General features: G+C 40.7%; 1 protein-coding gene across 2 annotated transcripts; it reads left to right on the top strand.

Moving 5' to 3' along the window:
* Positions 1-1658: 1658 nt before the first annotated feature.
* OBI1 (ORC ubiquitin ligase 1) lies at positions 1659-24939 on the top strand. 2 transcript variants are annotated; one of them, XM_071741535.1, is made up of 7 exons: positions 1845-1952; positions 6741-6818; positions 7573-7664; positions 8135-8305; positions 9281-9529; positions 12807-12895; positions 22602-24939. In XM_071741535.1, the coding sequence occupies exons 4-7, from the start codon at positions 8219-8221 to the stop codon at positions 24100-24102; spliced, it is 1926 nt and encodes a 641-aa protein (XP_071597636.1). In that variant the 5' UTR covers positions 1845-1952; positions 6741-6818; positions 7573-7664; positions 8135-8218; the 3' UTR covers positions 24103-24939. The 2 variants fall into 2 exon arrangements, with proteins under 2 accessions (XP_071597626.1, XP_071597636.1); XM_071741525.1 differs by lacking the exon at positions 8135-8305 and having other exon boundaries at positions 1659-1952; positions 6683-6818.

Raw genomic sequence — 24939 nt, 5'->3', positions numbered from 1 at the left:
ATGGGTTGGAAACTAAACTACACAACTTTAATGAAACAGTAATGATAAATAGAAAAAATTAATAAATATATACAAATATACAGGAAAATGGATACCACATTCCTCTCCCCTTTCCCCCAATAGCTCTCACGTCACCACCGAGGCTGCAGGGCAGCTCTGGGAAAGTCGAGGCTGGACTCCTGGAGATGACAGCAGTCGGGAACTGGAGGCAGGAACACACAGATATGGGCTGGCATGGGTCAGGACCACAGGCAGACGAACGGACGGAATCCTTCCAGGATGCCGGGTGAAGGAAGGGAAGGGAAAGGCGGGAAGGGCAGGCAGCTGGAAGCTGGGAGCAGGAAATCTGGCTTGGCCCTCGTGATCCCTCAAATTTATATTGAGTATGACGTGTATGGGATGGAATACTCTGTTTGGTCAATTCTGGCATCTCTCTTGTCCGTTCCTCCCCAACGAAGGGCTGCAGGTGGGACTTCTTTATCCTCCTGGAGGGTAAAATGTTTTCCTCAGAGCTGAGCAGTGTCCTTGGCTCTGCACACCAGTCTCTAGCAGTAACTATAAACATCAAGTGTTATCAGTCCTAGAAACACACACTGTCTGAGAAACTTGCTGTTAATTTCAGCAAGTGCAACTACTTACAAGAGACTTAGCTAAAAGCAAAAGTACAAGACAGAAAATCACCTTTATCCTGGCCCAAACCAGGACAATGTATCAAATTGAAATGCACCCATGCAACCCTGCTATGTTGGGCTAAGATACTTTCCTTGTTAATCATTGCATCCACAGTTTTACGCTTGTTTGAATTAGCTGCTCAGCATTCTAAGCATTTATCATGTGGTGCAATGTTAAATCACTCAGGTCTATAATTTCCAGCATGCTGTGGCACGTTTACAAGAAGCTACAGGAATCCTGCAACTGAGGTCAAGCAAACAGACTTCTGAGGAGGCTCCCATCCCACCAGCACCATTTCCCAACTGCTCTCCATCTGCCCAGAAAGCTCAAAACCAAAGCTTCACAATTTGGGCAGTCACTGGCACAAGCTGAGCAGCAGACACAGGTTTGCATCTGTGGATTCGGCACCTTGGTTTCCGAGGATTGGGTCAGGATCTACCATCAGGGCATTGATAGGGAAGTGCCACCAGCTCCAGGCTCGGGGGCTCAGTTGGGCAAGTGTCACCAACCTCACAGGGCTCGGGGTTAGGGAGGTTCATTAAGTTCTCATTTGCAGTTCTCATTTCCTTCTTGGAAAGCAGAAAATGCCACCAGGGCAACACTTTGGGACAAGACGAGAAGAGTTTCAGCCAAGCCACCTGCGGGTTGGGAGGGCAGCGTGGAAGCCAAGGGGACAACACGGGGAAAAGCGCAGAGGAAAACTCGGGGCAATTAAAAGGATGAAAATAGCCGCTTTATTTCACTGAGCACAATGCAACCTGAGCGAGGGGAAAGGAGACTCCTTGCCACCACATCCCCTCGCACGGGCCCTTTACCGGGCACTCCCCACGCAGCCCCACTCTCCCCTCACCCAGGCCGCGCCTAAGCCAACAACTCGGCGGGACCCCCAGGCCACCTCCCCGGGACCGCCCGCCTCTAAGCCCCGGCCTGGCCCCAGCAAGGCCCTTTCTGCCCCAAGGCCGGGCCTTTTGCGGTGTGGTGGGGTAGGAGCTGCCGGCGACCGGGCAGACACAGCCATGAGGGGGCTGCAGCTCCCGCCCGCCCTCCAGGGGAGCGCCGCAAAAACGCGCGCCGCTCTCCCCTCGCCGGGAGGCGGCTTGGCCTCGCTGGCTTGCCGTAGCAGGGGCTGGCGGGGGGCTGCCGCCGCTATTACCGCCCGCCTGTGGGACTTCCGTGCTGACTGGGCCGGGCCGGTTCGGGTCTTCGCGATGTCGCAGAATGGGCCGAGCGTTACCTTGTCCCTCACACTGCCCATCACCTGCCACATCTGCCTGGGGAAGGTAACGGCGCCGCCGCTCACCTCTCCTCTCATCCCCAGCCTGGGGGCGGCCCGGTGGGGGGGATGGGGCGGGGGTAGGGAAGGCCGGGCCGGGCCGCTCCAGCCGGTAGCTGCTTGGGGGTGGGAGGGGGGGGGCCCTCCACGGCCTGCAGTCGTGATCCCATCGGGTTTGTCTCTTTTAAGAGGCTATGGCTCCGCGCTCGGGTGCGGCGGCCCTTCTCCAAGGGCTGTATCTCCCCAGAGGGATTAGGGGTCTCTCCGAGGGGAGGAGGAGGGTGTCATGGCCCCAGGGGGATTCCTGCCTGCGGATGAGGTTTGCTGCCAATGTTGGGATGGGGGTCCCCTTTACCCTCCCCCAGCCCCTTCCTCCACCGCGGCGGGAGGGGCTTTTGGCAGGGGCTGAGGGCCCCAATCCACCAGGTCACCCCCGAGCCGAAACGCGGCTTTTTGGAGGTACCTGAGGGTTGGTTTGTTGGTTGTTTTTTTTTTTCCTTCCGGTGTCAGTAGGAGAATGAGTTCTAAAATACTAGGCGAGTTTGTGTTTGAGCGCGGTGCTGCGTCGTAGAGGACAAACAAAAAGCAAAGAGGGGATGTACAACCAAGTGGGTTTTAAAAAGTATTGAGCAAAACTGCAATAGTCTGGAGAAGTTTCCAGTTCATCTCTCTGACCCTTTCTCTTCTCCCTCGGGAAGCAGAGGGCTCTTGCTAGTCTGTTCTTCGAAAGCCCCAGGTTTAATTTCATAGCTGTCACTAATTGCTCCTGAAATTATTTCCTCATTCCCCACTACTATTTTTCTTCATGTTTCCTTGCTATCCAAAACAAAACAAACCTCTTTAAGCACAACAGTAAATACAAGGGGAAAAAGTAGCCTGTTAGGTTTGTGCTCTGGCATGTTTGGTTTCTTTCCACCTCACCTGGCCTATACTCAAAAACCTTTTCTGCTGGAGTGATAGCAAAAGGATTGGTGTGTTTGTTGTGTAAAGTAGGTGTAGTGCTGGTACTGAAGGGAGTCAGGTATCTATCTTCCTTTTCTCAACTCTTGATGCTTTCAGCATCATCAGTTTAGTCATTTTGTGGCTTTTCTGTGGAAGCTGAGCAAGACTTGCAGGCTGTGCTCCTGTTACCTCTCTTTTTCTGTTTATCTGGTTGATGAAAATGGAGGAGAACACAGATGTACTGTGACTCTGCTAATGCAGAATGAATACTCTTGAAAAAGAGGACAGTGACAACAGATTTGCTATTTGAAACTGATCATAGTGACTTTCCAATTTAAACACTTGATAGATACATCAGTTATTGATTTGTATTTTGCTATAAAGCTACTGGGTTATTTGAAGTCACTGTTTCATACTTCTGCTTTTCTGGAGTCGGTCAGGAATTTATGTTTTTTGAGTTTGTACTGGAAGAGATTTCAACACTCTCCTTACTTGATACCTTGCACAGAGGTAATATGTTAACATTATATAAGTGAATCTACTGGTGATACCTGCAATAGAGGTATTTGAATGCTTTCCTTTTTATATACGCAAAGCTGTTTAAATTTTACCAAAGTTGACACCTGCCTATGCTTTCTTTAATACATATCTTTGTCTCTAGCTTGGAAGTTAATTAAAAAACTTAATCAGAAAAAGCTCTCTGTGAGAGTAAGAATAGAGGAAGAAAAAGTTACTTAGTTTAAATTGAGGGGGGAATCTTGCAGATTGTGTCCTATCTTACAGGTAGTAGCAGAGAGTGTCATGGAAGTTTGACATACCCTGATACAGTTCTGTGGTTTGTAGCATAGGTTTCAGATTGAGTAAAGTCCCACAATATAATCAGAATGTACCTCTTGCTGTCTTAGCAAAATGTGCAAAGGACTGACTGGCAAATAGAAACTATTCACTGTGCATAATGTAAGGGGATAAGAAGAGATATTGAAGAGAATCTCATTCAATAATGTTGGCCACTCATTGTTTTTAATAAAGCAGAAATCTTGGGATGAGGGAGAACATCAGGCAATTTTATTAGTGTGAACAGAGTCGTAAAGTACATTGGCAAGATATACAAATAACCATTTATAACAGGAGTTAATTGCTTGGATAAATTTAATGTTTGTTATGTGAATATTCTTTTAATGCAGTCCGGGCTATCTTCTGACATACCTGTATTTCATAATTAGCAAGTGGATAAGAAGCCATCTCTATTGGGCCTTTAGGTTTACTTGCCCTAGAATAACTGCAGGTCTCTCCTGTTGATTTTGGTGTTGATAGTTTATTTGGGCTCAAGCACACAATTCTGTGTGTTTTGAAGCCCACTAGGATGTCTGGGGATTCATTCAGTGATAGCAGTGTGCCTGCTTTTCCATGCACCTGCTCCTCTATTAATGCACCATGAAGGTCCAAAAATGCCTTCAAAGTGACAGAGATGTGTACAGGGTTTGATTTTGATCTTCTTAGGAATCACATTATGTCTGTATGGGAAAATTAGGAAATTGCTCAGAATCACTGAGCTGATCAAACTTTCTCAGATAAGATGTAGTCTTTCTAGACATTATGGTTGATGAAGGAACTGAAACTGTGCTGTAATTCAAGTAAAATTGTTTTTTAGTAACGAGCGTGTCGTGATCCCCCACCCCCTCCCGGGCTTATCACAGTCGGTGGCTCAGGGAAGGGCAGTGGCACCCCCGGCCTTTGTGTGGGATTTCAATAGCAGCTTCTGCTGCTGTTGCATGGATTGCTTTGTGTGGATCCTGAGCCAACAGAAGTACAAACCTCAGCCCTGAAATGAAACTTGTACAAGCATGTAAATCAGAAGCTCTGTGCCCCTGAGAGTAATGAATGTGACTGACTATTTTGCTAGAGATATGGAGTAATCATTCACTTGCAAGAAGTGTGCTCTTGTGTCAGGTTTGGGGTGACCAAGGGTCTCTTGCTCCCCTGGGGGGCAGACCCACAGTCCTGAAATGTCTTCCCCTGTTTGGACTATTCTGTATTATCCTGCTCTGTATTCTGTCATCACCATTAATATACCTATTCTCAGTCTGCTTCTGAGTAAGAAAGAAGTACACCTAGAGTAAAAGTTGTTGTTTTTTTTTTCCTTTCAGTTGCTGGTAGGAATGCTGGAGAAAGCTCTTTTTCTAAAAAAGAAAAATAGTAAACATTCCTTTTTAATAATTGAAATAATAGTATTTTACTTTTTCCAAAGCATTGGTGTGCTAATGCTTGCGTTAATCACAGAAAAGCCTCCTGAACTAGAGGTGAAAGTGTGCAGACACTTGGAGAAATTGCTTGGTCTGTCTCTATTCACATCTTCAGTAGCTTGAGTTTCGGTTTCTGTACAGATAAATCATTTAGCTCCTAGCAATGTCACATTGGAGATTTTTGTGTGTGTGTATTTATACATATATATATAAATATATATATATATATAAATGAATTGGAGAAGAAGCTGACAGATACAAGCCTTAGTTCAGATCCATTGTAGTTCAGTAGTAAAATGCTTTGGTTGTAGCTTGTGCAACACACATTGTACGAGTATGATTACTGCAGCACACATCTAATCTGTTTTCCCAAGTGTTTATTTGCTATCCTTTCCAGTTGCTTGCTTCTTGCTGCCAATGTTATTTATTTTTATTTTTAGTTTGACTACTTTACTAATGGAATGAAATGGGAGTATCATGGGAGTGATGAGGACCTCTTTTAAAGTTGAAAGGATTCACCAGAACTTCGGGTTTAATGGCAACACAGTAGAATCTAAAGTAATAGATTCTGATGCTTCTGTGACTGAAAAAATGTTTCTTGGGCAAAGACAGAGTGGAGGAAAAACAAATAGTTATTTCTAAGACCCCTAACGCAGATATTAATGTTAAGTCTTAAGAGATTTGAAAATGTGGATTACAGTAAGCTGTAACAGAATATGCAATAAGGCATAGATACAGGGAAAAGCTGTCTTCTTTTGTATCATCCCTCTAAGCATGCTTACTTTCAAACAGGGTTTATAGTGGAATAACAAGAGAGAATAATGCATTTTCATTAATATATTCTAAAAGTTTGTTTACCCTGCTGCTTTGGAAGGGGAGGGGCAGCCTCTTGAAAGGATCTGTGTCTGTTTGGAATATTTAATCCTTCAGTTAGCTGCCCTGCTCTTGGATAATGACTTATTTAGTAGCAATGCATATCTAGCAGCAGGCTTGAATTAGTGATTGCTGGTTCATGTTTCTGCTGTTTGGTTTTGGCCCTTCTTCTTTTTAAAGCTGAATTCCATGAAGCTGATTATGTGCAGGCTAGAGTTAATCTGTAACACGATCTGTTTCAGTGACACCTCTTCCAAGGCAAAGTGCTGATTGTTGCCAGGAGCAATCCTACATTCCCTCACTTTTAAAAATCGGTTAATGCATGTATTTTGGTCGCTTTTTACCTAGGGGTTTCACTGGGGTAGTTGGCTGTAGTTTGCGGAGGTTGTGGGGTGAGGGAAAGGTGCCTGCAACACTTGTGTATTAATGGCCTCTTCAATTCAAGGACCATAGTTGTGCAAAACAGTTTATAGCTTTGTTGCCTTCAATAGTAGGGAAATAATTTGATGTTATCAGTCAGAATGTCACTCTTGAAACAACAGCGTGTCTTTCCTGCAAGACCAGAGTTGCACTGAGAGCTGGAGTAGTGTATTTTCATATTCTGTTATCTGAGAGAGCATTGAAGTATTCATAGTGTCTTTCTGTTTGTTTTCTTTTTTTCCCCCCTTAATACTAAAAGGTCCGTCACCCAGTCATCTGTGTCAACAACCATGTCTTCTGTTCTGTTTGTATTGAAGTGTGGCTGAAGAACAATAATCAGTGCCCAGCTTGCAGAATTCCCATTACGCCTGAAAATCCATGCAAAGAAATTATAGGTAAGGACAACTTCAGGCTTTGAAATATCTTTCTGGTATTTACTGCTGGAGGGGACTCTTTTGAGTCCAAAGATACACAGATTTTTTTTTTCTCTGTGATTTTTTTTTTTTTCCAGCATCTAAGGAAGATCTGACTTTTTAAGTCTTTCTGGAAGCACACATAATAGCTAAAAACAAAAATACTAGAAACTCCAAAGATTATGTGTATATTAATGGCTAGGTTATCCAAAGGCAGCAAGTACCCCATAGCTTTAAGGATTGTTTTTTTTTTTAAATCTTGGTCAGAATCTTGGCCTTTAACTGAAAAAAATGCATCTCACTTGAAGTAATCTATCTATGCATTGCAACTTGTTGACCTAAGAAAAAAATCTATCTGAACAATATCGCTTTAAAAACTTAAGCTTTCTTGTGCTAATTAAGTGTATGTTTGATTCCCTGCCCCTCTTAGGGCTTTTTTAATAGCATACTCTTAAAAAGGCAGGATTCGGTCACAGAAAATACAAAGTTGAAAAATTTAAAAGTTGTCTTCCTGCTGTGAGGCAGGCTTTTTACTGCTAAACATCACTAACAGATACTTCTATTTAACTTGTTCTGAAAATGAAAGGACTTTAAATCTCCCATGGTAGCAGATTGGTCCAATATTTGCTGTATTTGTAGCTGATAATAAGATAAGTTCTATAAGGTGAGTTTAGTAGTATTGAATTAAATGAAAAGGAAACAATATTAGTGTTTCTTTCATGCTGTGCTGCTTTAGGAGGAACGAGTGAAAGTGATCCTATATTTAGTCCGACAGTCAGAAAACACCTACGTAAAACAAGGCTTGAATTGCTCCACAAAGAATATGAGGTAAGGACATGGAGAGTGTTGTGACTTTCCAGATGAACTGCAACTGTTAAATTACTGCATACAGCTGGTCCTTTTGCTTTGAGTATGTTCTTTTTAAACAAAGTTAAAAGTTTATATTGGATATACATAAAACTCAGCTGCATTAAAAGCCACCTTCTGGCTAAGGTTATGAGAGAACCTGGTGCTTGAAGTAGTACCACTGGGGTCGTGGTGATATTCTTTCTATGCTACAAGTAGCCAAGTACAGCCAATTTGTGGGAATTCCATCCCCAGGTGATATGGGAGGGTTTTCTTCATGTGCATTGGGTATTGGGAGGCTTTTTGGTTTTTTCTTTGGTTCAAATGCAAACGTTTTCTGCAGTAATTCTTTGTTGCTCAGTGAGACTAGATACCTTCTTAAAGAACATTGTCTGCTGTAACCCATGGGCATAGGTTAATTTTTTCATTGTTACTTTTTTATTTTCTGAAAGTCAGTGAATGCTTGGAAGCTTATCTCCACTCTCCTGCTGGAAAAATATTGTCATAGGAGCAAGATGAAAAGGTGTTAATAAGGAATGCACTTAATTTGTTGTCTCAGCTGTTGTTTCCTTAGTAGCAGCAATGTGAAGACATCACATACTTTGCAAGGAAACTTGTCTCAGGTAGGAGAATGAGAGACAGAAAACAAGCACTGTATATATCCTTAACACTGGGGAAGTAAGGGCTGTCTTTTATGACAAGCTTGCCTGTAGGTCAACTTCTTTCATCCTCTGTGGAAGGAAGAGTCAGGAAAAGGAGGTTTCCTGTCTTTCTGTTGGATCAACTCCGTAATCACACTGATAGGCATTGGAGAACGTAAAGCTCTTGAAAAAAAAAATTTAAAATTGTTGTTCTCATGCTAGGGGAAAAAAAAGCTTGATTATTAGTGCAAAGATGCCTTTGATTTATGGTAATAGCATATATGGCCTGTTTTAGTGATCTGACCTTGAGCAAGTCAAGTATTGGAGTTGGTGAACAGTGTAGAAGACATGTTTTCAGAATAAATTACTTCATTTGTCCTTTTAACAACAGGCTGTGGAAGTTTTTTGCTTCTCGATGGCTTCAGACTGATAAAGCTAAGAGCTTTGTTCTTTGGTTTTTTGAAAGTCTTTCCTGAGATCTTACTACTTTGGCATACCTGCAGCAGCCTCTTCCAGGAAGTGTTCAGTGACTTTCAGTATCTGAGCATGTGATATTTCAGAATATGAGTGAAACATTCTCAAATAGCAGCAAATGAGTCAGCAGAGGACAATCTTAAGAACACTTTTGATACAGGAAATCCTCCCATAGTCTGCCCTAATAATAGATTCTTGACACTGAAGGCTTTGAAACTTTTGGTCTGCCTGCCAGTTTGTTCAGGGTCCTTTATGTAGTCAAGGGATTCCCTTCACTAAAACCTTCACTATGCCTGAGCATGCAGGTTGATTAAAATCCTGCCTAGAGCACAATACATGAGCATAGTTAGATACATGTGTAAGTGAAGACATGAATCTGGGCTTGCCAGAACCTGTGTTTCTAAAGTGCTGTGGGAACTTGCAAGTATTGTTTAATTAATCTCATGCATTATTTTAATTCCTGTGAATTTCTGACACCTTTAGGATGAAATAGAATCCCTACAAAAAGAAGTGGAAGATCTGAGAGGTAAAAACCTCAGTTTACAGACACAGCTGAAATCTCTTCTGGATCCTACGACATCATCTTTGTCTTCCCAAAATGAGAATAGTAACCAATCAGCAAATGAAGCAAGTATCAGTGGCCCAGGAACCCTGGAGGAATGGAGCAAAAAGCTGAAAGCTGCCAATGATATGTATGAAAAAGTGATGGATAATGTGGAAAAGCTAAAGGAGGTAATAAATACATTTCTTCATCTATCTTGTAGTGTAACTGTTTTGTGCTAGTTGAATGGGAACAGGAGCTAGCATGACCTCTGGGTACTTCATAGATCCAGAAGAAAGAGGAAAAAATTGAATTCCAGTGACTGTTGGTGTATCATAGTATTTCCATATAGCCTTTGCAAGTGTCAGATGTTATTGCTTGTTCTAGTAGGTCTTACATGTGACTCTTCTGCAACTCCTCTGTCACTTTGACTGGGTAATTGGATTATAGTAGCACTTGTCACCAGTATTGATGACCGGATTTTTCAGGCTTGCAATGATCTATATAATATATCTATTTTACAACGTTCAGTGGCCAAACACAGTTCAGTTGGCTGAGGCAGAGTTTGCACTATTGCCCTCCATGCTGGCCAATATTTTTGGTGCAATTTGCTGAGGCAAAGTAACTTGACCCTTTGACTGAAAATAGACAAGCCTCAGCATTTTATGACCAGAAGATCCTTTACTGGAAACCTGCGGGTTTTTTGTACATCTTGAACGTAATATAAAAGAAAATCTGATACCACAGAAGGGAGGGATGCAGGAGATGGTCATCTGAAAATATATCTAAATAAAAATATCTTGCAAAATCTACCTGAGGGCACAAGAAGGATCACCTCAAACATTGAAGAAGAGTAAAATTTCAAGATTAATTTGAAAGGCAAGATGAAAATACTGGATTTGCATTTTCTCAAAATGCTGCCTTATTTCTTCTATTACCAACCCTGGGTTGCCTCCTCCAAAACTGAAGTGTTACATGTTTAGGACATTTTTATCCTTTGTAAGCATTCATGTGTTTACACTTTTCCTGTGGTACAGAGAAAGAAACCTACGCTGTATTCTGCCATTTTGTTGTTAATGGGGCACTTGCAGATTTGCCTTTCTGTAGTCTAAGCCCAATCTGACAGGACTGTGTGATAATCACTAAAAGGAATAAATTGAGTTTCCAAAATTAGCTTTTTCAATAGCTTAGCTAGTCTCAGTCTTCAGCTTTACAGGCTGAGACACATCTGCCCTCTTAAGTGGATCCCAGGAGCTTCAAAGTCACTTGTCCTTGGCAAAAAATAATTTGCAGCAAAAAGTTTGTCTGCCTAATCTTCTTGCATTTTTTTCCCATAAAGTGAATTTTTTTGTGGTGACTGAAGTTTCTAACACTCCCTAAGTAACTGAAAAAAAAGAATGTAGCAGAGAGGGATATGTTTGGGTTTTTTCCAGTATAATTTCAGCCCTAGCAAGAAAAGCGTTTTAAGTTTATGGAGTCTCTGAATTTGGTTAAGGGTTGGGTATGAATAGAATGAATGCTACTTAGATGGGTTTTAGGAGCCAAGTTTTAAACTGTGATAATAAAATCTTCTAGGTTGGAAAAGACCTTTAGAATTATCAAGTCAAACACTATCTTCCTATCTCTTCTCTGTTCAACAGCTGCCCAGTTGCAGAAGTACCTAAAGTCAGTTGGCTCTTCTTTTAGACCTTATTCTATTTCTGAGCATGCTGTCTGACCCCAATCTGACCTCTTTCCCACCTACACTCAGTCTGGAGCAAGGTTTTCCCCCAACCAATATTACCACCTAAAGTACCTGACCCATGAGCTTCAGCTACCCATCACTTCCCAGTGAGACAGGATCCCAGAGAAGATGTGGTTACCAACACTTTATTTTTAAAACCAGGCCAAATGAGGAAAGAGCAGGCACCTTTATCATTTAATGTCCCAAGTAGCCAGTTACTTTGAGTGAAGTCATAATGAGTCTGGAAGTGGTGATACAAACCCAGCAGCAGAAATACTAGACCAGGCATACTCATTAATAGTGCAGTTACATGAACTCATTAATCTAGACATTGTGCTGCAAGTGGGGATCCCTTGCAGAATAATGTCTTGGAGGGTAGAGCACTCTGGAAGAAGGACACTGAAGAGGTTCACTCCTGCCTTGCCCTGGGGATGCCCTACCTACCAGCTCTATGCAAGTTGTGCAGTTTCCTGTATGGTTATGTGACTGGGGGAGCTGTGTCCCTGAAAAGCAGCAAAGGTCTTGGCTGTGTTGTCAAATAGTTTGATGCTCCTTTGGAAATTAGGTTTCCTGGATTGTTGCTCATTGCTTTCAGGTAGTTTGTGGTTTTTTTGCTTTTATTTTTGAAATGCCAGATAGATGATTCTTTGGCACCTAAGCCCTGGCATTACCCTTCCTATTCCTACTTTACTAAAAGTCTCTTAATTACTCTTTCTGCCCCTATGAATATTGTTTGGGAGAAAGGAGGGTGGGTGGGGGTGGTGTTGGTTTGGTTTTTTTCCCCCTATCCCCAGCTGTCTTTGCCTCACTTGGGGAGGTTTCTGGGGATAGCTGTATAAACATTTAGAGTTTTCTGCTTTTCTTACTGTTAGATGCTTCTGAAAAAGTACATTTCACCCCCGAGCCCAGTTGCATGGGTCCTTCTTCAGATCTAACTCTAGATCATACTTTTACTCTGTAGTGGAAGTGGCAACCAACCGAGGCTACGAATTAAAGTCCTGGACTGGCAGTGCTGTTTCCAGCACACAGAGATTGAGCAGTCAATAAAGTGCAAAGAGTGTTTTCTGCTTGTTAGGGTGGTGGCATTCATTGTTCTGAAACACGGCAGCAGGAAAACTTCTCTTTAAATGAAGTATCTTGTTAACAAGGTTGTCTGCTGAACTGAGAAGAAGGAATTGACCTCAATTCAAGGAGTAAGAAGGATTGTGAATCAGGAGTCTTAATCAGGATGTCTTGGAAGAAAGTGAAGAAAGACTGCAAATAGCTTGTCGTAATGGATTTACATCCATAGGATAACTGTGCTTTAAGAGAAACAACCAAAAAAACCCAAAGTCATCTCACTCCAATTTGGAATAGAGGAAGCTGTTCAACATTAGTTTTGCTGATACCTGCACATTGTAATGTTAATGTACTTAACGTATTTAGTCATGTGGAAAAAAAAAACATGGAATTGCCATTAGTACATCTCCTTAATGACTTTCTGTACTAACTAACATAGCTGTGTTTATTTCCCTAGATAGGACACTTGCAATGTATTTTGGGAATATAAATAAAAAATGTCTGTTCGCTATTCAGTTTTGCAAGCCATTTCCCGTCGTGATTTTTAAGTGGTGTCCCTGTCTGAAGGCTGTTCCCTGCCTTCACATTTCTAGCTCTGTCCCTTTAAAAAGGAGAAATAGCTATAAATATTAGAAATCGTTTCTGTTTTACTGTGCACTGACTTTTTTTTCTTTTCTTTTCCTTAGGCAAATAAGAAACTGAGCATAGAAAACAGTAGCCTTTTAAGAGAGAATTTGCGACTAAAAGCTGAAGTTGATAGTAGATCACCCCAAAAGTATGTGAATATTTTAAAAGCTCCCATGTTTTATTTATAGACTGTTTAACTGTTGTAGGACTTTAACCTAAAACTGTGATGGCGTACATGGTGTTGCATATGTATCTCTAGTAGACTTTGGAATTTTCATCCTCATAGACTTGTGTGACAAATGCAACTTACAAAATAGCAAGTAGTCTACAGTGAAAGAATGTAACATGACTACAAATGCTTTTCCTTGCATTATCTGGCCAGTATTGAAGGTTTGGATTTATTAGTTGACTACTATAGTTGACTTACCTTCCTAATTGAGAAATTTTGAAATCTGGTATATTGTCAAAGCAGAAGGTCTGTTACTGAGAGCAGGGATTCTGGTTGCTTTGTTTTGTTCTTTCTTTTGCTGCCTTCAGTTTGTTCTGTGGAATTAGGCTTCCTATTCAAGCAAAGTCCCTAATAATAGCTTTGGGTCTGCACAGGATGTGTAGAGTTGAGCTTCTACACCATGAGAACATCATTCCCAGCACTGACACCTGTGTTTAATACTCTGTCTTAAACAGTTAAAACATCAATGACAGTGACCTCAGAAAGCAGAAATTTTGCCACACTGTCTACAGGTTCATGCTAAGGTACCTCTTCTCGGAAGTACTTTGTGAGGCAACATGTTCGTATTTTTAAAGTTCTGTTCCTTTGGTTTTCTACCTTTTTTTCTCTAATTGGTTTAAAACTTAGAAAGCTGAGAGCAGCATTGGCCAGAGGTTTACATGATGTTTTTGAGGAAGGGGTTAAGGGCTACCAGTGTAATGTGTGAAGAGGGCTTTCTGAACTTTGTTCTATTTCACAACTCACTTGCTGGAAGTTGAAATTCATCCTTTTAGAGAGTTAGCTTGCCAGATTGCCTATTGTTCAAAACCACAGGAAAGAAGATGCATGACCCTTGTGCTGTGCTGTTAAATGCATAAAAGTACATTCTGCCCTCAAGTCCCCTAATGAGGAAGATAGATCCCTGTTTAAGGTCTTGGCAATGGAGGGGGCTTTAATGGTATGAAATATCTTTTCCCATAAGACAAGTTGTCAAGGATGGGAAACTTGAAGAGGAAGTAGATGTAACTAAATAAATCCTAGAAAAGATCTAGAAGAGATCACATCATCCAACTTGATTTTACTTTACTGGTATCACCTAAACTCAGTGGAGAAAATTTCTGTTTCTTCTAGCTTGTGCATGTTTTACCATTCTGTTGGTCAGAAAAATTATATAGTGGGGGTGGGGAAGGGGGGATGTTGTGTGAAGAATGAGTCTTTGTTGCAAGCTGATTATTTTTCCATCTTTTTGCCAGTGTGGCCTAAAACAATAGACAGTCAAGTTCTTTAGAAGCACAGGTAAAACCAAATGTTATTAGAAATGAGGCAGTCTCAAGGTCTGCTTTGCAGCCCAGATGCTAGGTAGATTGGCCTGTCCATTAAACACTTCAGAAGTGTAGACAGTTGCATGTCTGTACCCTGCTTTTTCATATCTTCATTATTGGTTTTACTTTGAATCCAGTGGTGTACCACAAGAGTTTAAGTACATGCAAATCAAAATTTGTCCTGGAATAAATCCTTCCACACCTTAAATTTAGCAATTTTGATTCACCCTGCCTATACCCATTCATTCCTAGTCATGTCTTCTAAATTCAGTTTGTTCTAGGTAAGTGTAACTTAAGAGAAAAAGTAAGTTTCTGATTTACTTGATTTTCCTGTACTCAGGGCTCCCCAGTGTCTGTGGTTTTCTAAAGCAATAATGCTTAGAACTGGGTCCTAGATTCCAAATAAAGCCTCAGTAGCACTAAGTAGAGCAGAACTCCTGTCTTACGTCTTACTACAACATCTTGTGTTGTTAACTTCCAATACCCTTTTTGTTGCCTCCTTTTACCTGGCACTTCTACCATGGAGAGCCAGTACAAATTCTACTAAATAATTACTTAGGAATTTACATTCCTACCTTATTTTGTATTTGTGCTGCTAATATCCCCTTCCAAAGTGTGAGACTTGGCCCATTTATTGGCTGTCTTCATGTTTTGATGCACATGTCAAACTTTTAAACAGTTATTTTGAATTTCCAATTGTCCTTCAAGGGGTAGGAAGTATCTGCCATCTTGCTATTGATAGCAAATTTTACAAACTAACTTTCACCTGTGTAGTCATTAGTCTGGTTGATATCTAAATTAGACCTAACATGAAGACATTTTTTGATGTTCTTCCAGTTCTGATGGCAAACTTTGATAGTATCTAACTGGTATTTCAGGTAGGCTTCACACACTGTGCAAGGGTTGCAAAAGCTTAGTAAATTTGCAGATGTCACTAAGCTGGGTGGAAGTGTTGATCTGCCTGAGGGTGGGGAGTCTCTACAGAGGGATCTTGACAGCCAAGGATCTGAGGGGTCAAGGCCAATTGTGTGAATTTCAATAAGGCCAAATGCCTGGGACTGCACTTTGGCCACAAAAACCCCCCACCAGTGCTACAGGCTTGGTGAGGAGAGGCTGGAGAGCTGCCCAGCAGAGAGGGAGCTGGGGGTGTTGATTGACAGCTGGCTGAACATGAGCCAGCAGTGTGCCCAGGTAGCCAAGACAGCTAATGGCATCCTGGCCACTCAAGTAGCCAGCAGGACCAGGGAGGTGATCTTGCCCCAGTACTCTGCACTGGTGAGGACACAGCTCCACTACTGTGTTCAGTTTTGGGCCCCTCACTACAGAAAGGTCATTGAGCTAGTGTGTCCAAAGGAGGGCAACAAAGCTGATGAAGGATTTGGAGCACAGATCTTATGAGGAGAGTCTGAGGGAGCTGGGGTTATTTAGCCTAGAGGAAAGGAGGCTGAGGGGAAACCTTACTGCTCTCTACAACTGCCTTAAAGGGGATGTTAAAAACTAGGGATTGGTCTGTTCAATAAAGTTACAAGTGACAGGACAGGTAATGCCTAAAGTTGCACCAAGGGAGGTTTAGATTGGATGTTAGGAAGAATTTCTTCACTGAAAGGGTTATCAGGCATTGGAGCAGGCATTGGTGCCTAAAGTTGCACCAGGGGAGGTTTAGTTTGGATGTTAGGAAGAATTTCTTCACTGAAGAAGTTATCAGACATTGCAACAGGCTGCCCAGGGCAGTGGTGGAGTCACCATCCCTGAAGGTATTTTAAGAGTCACATAGACATAGTGCTTAGGGATATGGCTTAGTTAAGGTCTTTTCAGTGTTAGGTTATGGTTGAACTTGGTGATGTTGAAGGTCTTTTCCAGCGAGGGTAATTCTGTGATTTTTGTGTAAATCAGAATTGAAGGTATAAGCATCATAGACCAACAATGGCACTATAATGAAACTTTTCTGTGCAAATACACTGAGTTGCTGGTACAGTGATTCAGTGTATGTTGTTCAGAATTGTTCAGAAGGCAATTTTTGGAATAAGTTTCTGAAAGGCTCTCTAGTACAATTTAAAGTGTCTACCAGATTGATTGACTCTTCGTAACTTAGTGTCATCACCATTGTTTAGCCATGTATTTCTTAGCTTCAGGTTGTCATGTATGGATTCATGCTTAAACAACTTGCTAGGTATGTAAGTGAAACTTCTAAGAAATTATTTTTGAAACAATTTTTCAGTACTCAGTCGCCTTATCCCAAGTATAATTCACTTTGTGCATAATGACATCAGAGCTAAACATCACAACCTTTTGCTGCATAACAAAAGAAAGACTGATACCAGGTGATTGTTCCTTTTGTAACACAGACTACCTCTGATGTCACAGGAAAAAAATATAAACAGCCTCCTTCAGTGGTCAATAAAAAACTTACCATAGTCTTGAATTGGTTTTGCTTTGTTCATATCCATTAAAAACTGCTGGAAAATGTCATGAATGTCAATAAAATTGACATTGCAGCCATGTCAGGTATTTTTACACAGTTTTTTAATTGATGATACTGATTGATTAGATGTTGGGTTTTGTTTAGTCTTTTTTTTTTTTTTTTTTTTTTTTTCCCTGAAATGTTTTTGAGAGTAGACTTTTCCCAGAATATAGTTGGGATACCATCATATAGTTGGGACATACATCTGAAAAGAAAGTCAGAGGTAAGTTTCTTACTCTGAATCTTAACAAAGACCTTTGTTGGTATCCCAATTCTCAGGCAAATCAGTCTGAGTGTTTGATGGTTGTTGCTTGCTCTTTGTTTGCTCTTTCTCCTGAGGAATTTTCAGCAACTCACATTTTTATGATGCAGAACAGGAAAACTTCTAAAGCCTAAGTTCTGTGGGATGATGAAGCCCTATTACTTCCAGCACTATTTAAAATAGAAAACTAGTGGGTCTGTTGGCAAGGCACAATGGATCTAAAAGCATTTTTGGCAAAGGGACATTTGCTTTTTACCTGAAGGAAAATAACTAGCAAGTCCATCTACTCCAGGGTATAGTGTATTTTATGAATGGTTAGATTCAAATTAGCTTCAACCAGACTTCTAGGCTTCCTAGGAGTCTTTTCCCTAAATATTTAATTTCTTCTGCCAGTTAAAATCCCAGTCTGAAAAACTATCTGTAACATACAGAAAATTGTTGTGTTATCTCTTTTCTCTGGTTTTGTGAGTTGTTTTATTGTTGTTTTGGAGTTTCTTTCTCCCTTTCCTTCAGTTTTACTGTTCATCCTGGCTGGATTTGTGACTTCAGGTACCTGCACACTGAAATCTAAGGCTGTTGACTCTTTTAGGTCATTGTATACAACATTAATATTTTTTCTAACTCAGCTGTTTCTTCTCTTGACAGAATACTTAATTCAGTCTGCATTTCTTTTTTCTTTTTTTTTAACAATTCTGAAGTAATCCTATCTGGTTTCTGCTATTCACCAACCTTGGATATAATCTGTCTTTCCTGTATGGAAGACCACAGGTATTGCTTCACTGTAAAATGTTAAAATTCTTGGTGAGGCTTTGCACATTTGTCTGAATTCACCCAATTCCCAAAGTGAAAGGAGAAGCTCTGATCAAAGAATGTACCTTGGCTGTTCTTCTCTTCACACAGTGTTGCTCTACAGTCATCCAATATACAGTAAATCTTAGCTTGGCTCATGTGATGTGGCTGAAATGGACTTCTCTGATGCTCATGAGAAACATATTTCATGAGGAAGGCCATGGGACTTCAGTTTGATTTGTACTGTCAACTGTGTGATGAAGGGGATTTACTGCCCAGTATTTTTGTTTATTATAAAAATAATCTGTTCTTTTAGAAGCTTAGAAAGCGAGGTCTAGCAAGGTGTTCTACTTCTTTCAAGGAGCTGTTGTACACTTTTTTCTGTCAGGCAGCTGGTCTGCAGGATGGCAAGCAGTAGCAGACTATATCCAGGACTTTTTCTTCAGTGAAACTAAATTCCATTTGAAGCCATTCTGACTCTAGATCTTAAACAGAGCAACGTGCTTGAGGTATCTCTTGACTTGGTGTTTTTTCTTGCTGGGAAAAGGCCCCCATCTGACAGTAACTGACTGTTTATTTTTCTTAATTATGCTTATGCAAATGTGACACATTTTTAAGGCAATTGTATATAACCTGGGATATTGTCAAGATGTTGCTGGATATCACCTTTCATAGTTGATGTAGAGGGTGGTTACAAAACTTCTCATTCAGCTGCATCTGGTACATGATATCATAGAAAGGCTGTAGAAACTCACAGGGCTTTCAGCTGTTTTGTTCTTGGATTTCCTACCCCTTTCTTCTTATCTAACTGGAGAACCTAAGTGGAAATGTGTATCTAAAGTATGGGATTGGGTTTGGTTGTGCACTCTGACATTTCCCTGGTCTTGAACTGTGACAAGTTCTGACTGTATGTTGTCATTTCCCTGTTCTCTTTGTTTCCTTTGGGGAGTGGATTGTGCTCATATATCTGAACCACAAGGCAGTCCCCAGTCTGGACCATCAGGTGATAAGAGGTGGAGAGCCACATTCCAAAGCATCCTTGGAGCCCCACTCTTCCATAGATGGTTACACAGGAAAACTGTTGCAGCTGCTTGCTATCCACAGAGAGAAATGTTTGTATAAGATCAGGTAGTTTTAAATTGAGTTGATATGAGTTAAGGGCTCAACCAGACAGACCTGCTACAGTCAGCAGTCACTGATGTGTGAAAATAAAACCCTAAAGCTGAATTTGTAAAACTGATAGATGAGAAGAAGGAACAGCTGGAGAAATTTGTTGTCTTGTGGGTGTAATGTCGATGTTATTGACATTCATGACATTTTCCAGCAGTTTTTAATGGATATGAACAAAGCAAAACCAATTCAAGACTATGCTAAGTTTTTACTGACCACTGAAGGAGGCTGTTTATATTTTTTTCCTGTGGCATCAGAGGTAGTCTGTGTTACAAAAGGAACAATGTTAGGAGTACTTGAACATAACAGCTGTGGGACAATCTGCATGAGGATATGAAAAGTTCTCTTTAATACAGGTATACTGAATACTTTAACTTCTACAGAAGAATGTATCTAATTGTTACCAAGTGTGAAATGGTTCAAATATTATGGGAAAAATAATATATCTAGAGTGTCAGGCCACACTTGAATTTTTGTGTAACTGTATTGCATTCTGTTATTATCCTCATAACATAAATTTTTGGCTATGAGACAGCTCAGTGCACATCTGAAGGGAAAAGAGATCTCTTAGGAGATTGGCTCTGGCTTCTCAAACCTAAATCTGTGTGTCTCCCAAGCAGCCTGCTGACCTGCCGGATCAGTCACTAAAGCACCTATGTCATGCTGTGGTCTGGAGTAATTGGTTTAAATAGATAAGAGGAAGAAATTCTTAGCTCTGAGTGTGGTGAGACACTGGAACAGGTTGCCCAGAGATGCTGTGGATGCATCATCCCTGGAAGTGTTTAAGTCCAGGTTGGATGGGACTTCGAGCAGCCTGGTGTAATGGAAGGTGTCCCTGCCTATGCAGGGGGGTGGGAATTAGATGATTTTTAAGGTGCTTTCCAACTCAAACCATTCTATGTTAAATGTGTGGGTTGTAGTATGTAGGTCTTAAAAATCCATGATGTTGAAAATTTGGGAAATTAGTGCATGCAAGTCTCAAACCAGGAAGAGAAAGCAACTGCTGTTCTGGTACTTCACTGCAGAGGTAACTGTAGGCCGCATGTCAGATGCTCCATTTCTGAAAACCAAAATTCCCAACCACATCCCTCTGCAACAATTAACATATTAGTGATGCTGTTTGGCTTTGAACAACATACTGTATTTTTTTTTTTTTAACCTGAGGACACTTGTTATAAAAATTGCACTTGAGAATACAGTGCTTCTTCCTCATAAGCAAATTTCAGGCTGTCACTAGTGCTATTTGCATTAAATAAACATATTACACCATTCTTCCATTAAAAAGGAATTGCCAGGTATGCATATAAATGTAAACATGTTTAATTTTTATGTCAAAGTGTCTGTTACAGCAGACCCAAGAATATCTTGCTTGTTTTACATAAGCATTTTTCTCCATCCCTTGCATGGCTATTAAGTTAAATTGTACTTTTGCATTGTTTTTATATCCTTTATTAAAGAGTGTAAGGTTTGCCTCTGTAAGGCTTTGTGAACAGGTCTGTTAGAGGAAAGCAAAATTAATAATTTTGAATGGTCTTTGGAAGCAGGAAGAGTCTTGCTTGGGCCCTGCTGTGCTGTAGTGGCTCCTTCAGTATTTTAAACTGAAATGGATGTTCCTTTTTGCTAAAGAAGAGAATGAGCCAAAATGTGTTGTATGTGAGAATGCTTATTTCATTGTAACCCACTCCACCTGAAAATACTAATGAGACATTCCTCAGCTGTCTATTGTTATGCTTTTTTTAACTTCACAGGGGAGAGGGAAGAAGGAAGTCTTGTACACCTTTTCTCTCATTTTGTTCTTGCATTGTAATCAGAAATGGAGAAACTGCTATAATCAGTTGAGAAAACTTGGTACTCATTGAGTAAGCAAATGAAAAATGCTCTCTTCATTTTTATGAAGACAAAGGTAATTGGGTAGAGGTAATGCAGAGGTGGAGGGGCCTTGCTTCCACGAGTTCTAATCCAGACAGCTTCCTTTAGAGAAAAAAAAATCATACTAAGTGGACACTACTATCCTAAATATTAAACTACTACCTTGCCATTTAGTGTCTACAAAGCAGTGAGTGGCACATCCCAAAAAAGTGGAGTTTAGGTTGATCTGAGTTCAAAAGTGGTCTGGTAGGGGTCTGCAAAAGGACTGACTGAGGCTGTTGAGTCTTTCCCACCACTCAGACTCAAAGTCCTTCAGTTCACAGACACAGATGAACAGTGTGATACATCTCAGTAGATTTGGTCTGCCAAATTTGTTGGGGGCTTTTGATTCTACCCCTCATTCCTTTCCCTGGCTGCCCACTTAACTGTATTGCAGTTCTCAACATGGAGCAGTTTCCTGTTGTTTTGGGCTCAGGATTGAAGAAACAAAATACAGTTCAGTTCTTTGCTGGAAATGCCTGCATAGACTTGTGGATGCTTGGTCACGAGTCACAGATGTACCACTATCAGGCCACACTGGTCTAAGGGTTGCAGTGGAAGCATTTTGTGAAGGGTTGAGGGGATAGAATGGAAAAAAATGGAATGGGAATTCCCTGTGGCTCTGCAAGATGCTAAAGGAGCAACAGACAAAAAGAAGGAAACAGGATGGAAATTCCAGGCAGTGTTTGTGCAGGAAGAGTGAATATAAACTCGTGCTTTAACATGAAACTACAAGATGGAAAACAGAGGTTAGTGTAAGCCCACTACAGAATTCTCATTTCTTTGTGATATCAAGCCTTACGTGTCAGAGTTGTGGAGTGGCTGCAGGTCCTCCTACTAATACCAGAACTTTTATTGGTTTTTTCTTTCTGTACATTGAAAGCCTTGGATGGAGCAGGGAATTCCCTGGTGCTCACCTGTCAGTGACAGGTTAGAATTTGTCAGAGCATATAGCTAAAACCTTCACCTGCCCTCTGGGGAAGGTCAGTCTTGAAAGCTGGTGGAGGATGGGGGGAAAATGTGCACAAGCAGGAAGCCCCATGAATACTCAACTTTCACAAACCACAAGTGGCAGGTTTTTTGTGCTGGAGTCAAGGAAGAAATTTGATTGTTACAGTTGTAAAACTCAAAAAAACAAAGTGGTTCTGAAGTTAGTGGAAGTACCATCTATTCAATGGCTTAGGAAAACCTGTATTTCTAATGGGAACATAATAGAAATGGTCTATATATATGGAAATATAAGTATTTAAACCACTTCAAAGGACAATTGCAATTTTTGAATTTCATACTGGCATTTTATATTTGACAAGGTGACATTGTGTAAAAAATGTATTGTAAAACACTGCTGTACTCTAGGCAAATGATTGAATGTAAATATTTCAAGATGTGGACCACTGTTCAAATGTTATCATAAATCTTTGCCATTGTTTTAGGGGATAATTCTTCATGCATATTTGAGTTGAATTGATAGAACCATCCCCGAAAGGGTAATCTTCTTGTTATTGCCTCACTACCACTAATAGTTTAATTTTGGCTTTTCAGGTATTCACCTCCACCTCTACATTAAATATGATGATTTATTCTTTTTTATAACTAGCAGTGAAGAGCTCTGACTTTTGTTTTCAAATTAATACAACGTTTAGTAGCTTTGTTCTTTCTGGATATGAGATCTAAAAGTACCACGAGGCTGTCTTTATCCAGCTTAATATTTTCTTTCTTTTTTTACTTCTACAGGTTTGGTAGGTTTGCAGTAGCTGCACTTCAGTCCAAAGTAGAACAAAGCGAACGTGAAATGAACCGACTGAAAAAGGCACTGGAAAGAAGTGATAAATACATAGAAGAAATGGAGTGTCAGCTTTTACAGCTGAAAAATGCAGGGGAAGGAACCCAGACAGTGAGTGCTGTTAGTGAGAGAGTGCTTTCCACAGATGCTAAAGGAGCTGAGAGCAGTGAAGATACATGTTTGAAAACCCAAGCTGAGGAGAAAAAAGCTTTGACTACCAGTCAAAGTACTGACAGTCTTGAACAGCTGACAAGTGGTGGGACCTCTTTGAGCTCTTCTAGTCAGGATGGTTCAAATGGCTCAAATACCCAGTGTGCCCCAAAGAAAGAACTATTTCCAGGATGTCAGGGGGTTCTGCTGGATGAAAATTCCACAAACATGGATGCCTGCTTAGAAGAGCGGTGGAATAAAATTGAGGAATGTACCCCATATAAGCCAGAAGAACTTTATGATCTTCCACCACCGTGCACTCCTTTCCTGTCTCTCAGTCGCCTTCACTTGAACACTCCCGAGGGAAAAGAAAATGCAAGGAAACCACCAACATTCCTGAGAAAACTGAAGTATGAAGAGTTTTGTGACGCTTCAGATGATTGCAGCAAAGATTCTGCAGAGCACAGCACAAGCAGCTGTAACAGCGAAAAGAAGCTAAACTGTTTTACTACGGGGAAATCAGGTTTTTGGGGCACCTGCCCAACAAATTTTGCTGAGAACTTAGATTTTGATGAATCAGGGCAAAATTCAGTAGCTGGTCAGTCAGATGAGACATCAGCAAAATCCAGTGATAAAACAAGTTCTTGCTTGCCCAGAAGGCTGCATGCTCTCTGTTTCTCTGAAATGAATCGCACGAGAACCTCCAGTGAGGCATCCATGGATGCTGCCTACCTCGATAAAATTTCCGAATTGGACTCCATGATGTCTGAATCAGACAATAGCAAGAGTCCGTGCTATAATACCAAGTCCTCTGATCTTGACAGTTCTTCAAAGTCAACAGAATGCTCTAAGCTTCTAAATGAAACAGAGAAGAAACTGGAAGAAATGAATGAGGAACAGAGTCTGAAGTGTCCAGAGACAAGCGAATTAGCAGTTGACAGAACTAGCTGGAAACCTGCTATGTTTTCCATCCTCTCCCCATCTGAGCTAGATATGAATGACCACTTCTCATCGTTCACAGGCCAAAACATAGTGGCTGGTGATATCAAACCTCCAAACTGTTTATTTCAAAGAGACTTTTCACAGAATTCACTATTCAGTAACTCACAGAGGTTGGCTGAAGATCAAAAGTTTGGTTCCTGCTTTTTAAAAATGTCATCTGACCTGCACAATCAGCTTAATCCTCCTTGGGTGTCTTCCTTTATCACTGAAAGGAAAACCAAAAATGTCAGTCAGTCAACCAAGAGGAAAATTCAAACCAGCCTTTCTAGTGCTAGTCCATCAAAAACCACAAAAAACTGACTCTGCTTGGAAATCGAGTGTGACTCAAAGGCATCAACCTGCAAATGTTTAATATCCACAGGTGAACTTAATTTTTAATGACTTCCATGCAATCTGATCCTGTCTTTTTCGTCTATGTGAAAACTGAATATCCCCTTACCCATTCCAAGCTCTTTCCTAGGGAAGAACCATTCCAGATTCTTCTTCTTTGGCTGGACATTTTGTTTACTTGGGGGCTTTGGTGGTGGGTTTTCTTCAGGTTACATGATCTTGCAGTGGTGAGCACAACTAATGGCTCCCTTGAAGAGGACAGTTTTAAGTGTTCTTGTCAGATCAGTCATTTATGTAAGAAATTGTTTTAAAGGTTACATTTCCCATTCCTAAAGATTACATTTTGTGCATGTAAGGCAGCTACTGGCTATATATCCTGTGATTTCATGGAATTGCTATAAAACAATGTCACTTTTGCCATAAAACTATCCTCCCAGGGGAAATGTTGCTACTTGGACTGTTTCATAGCACTGTACTGTACTGAAATCCTTGTTTTAAGTGGATGTAAAGTAATGGCCTCTTTCTTTTCAGGGTTACAGCACTTCAGTTAGAAAACATCTCTTCTTTAACACTGCAGACATGTCTTGTATTTTTTTAAGTTAAGCACAATTTTTAATTAGTTCCCCAAAATCATTGTTATTCTAAATGTGCTCACTATGCTGGTATAGACCATAAAAATGGGTTTGTATGCTAATGACTTGTTTACCTAATGTGCACTGACCATTTTACATTAATACTGTACCATTTTACATTAATACTGCATGCTTTTCTATGTGAATTGAATAAAACATGTTATAAGCACTGTAA

This window comes from Heliangelus exortis, chromosome 1 (assembly GCF_036169615.1).
Source record: "Heliangelus exortis chromosome 1, bHelExo1.hap1, whole genome shotgun sequence".
NCBI classification, from domain to species: Eukaryota; Metazoa; Chordata; class Aves; order Apodiformes; family Trochilidae; genus Heliangelus; species Heliangelus exortis.
Note: the sequence above shows the minus strand (reverse complement) of the source record. Positions and strands in the feature narration are given on the sequence as shown.

Coding starts and splice junctions, on each gene's coding strand:
- OBI1 (XM_071741525.1), top strand. CDS start 1,689: ATGAGGGGGCTGCAGCTCCCGCCCGCCCTCCAGGGGAGCGCCGCAAAA. Junction 7,665..9,280: donor TGCTCCACAAAGAATATGAG/GTAAGGACATGG, acceptor TGACACCTTTAG/GATGAAATAGAATCCCTACA. Junction 12,896..22,601: donor GATAGTAGATCACCCCAAAA/GTATGTGAATAT, acceptor TTACTTCTACAG/GTTTGGTAGGTTTGCAGTAG.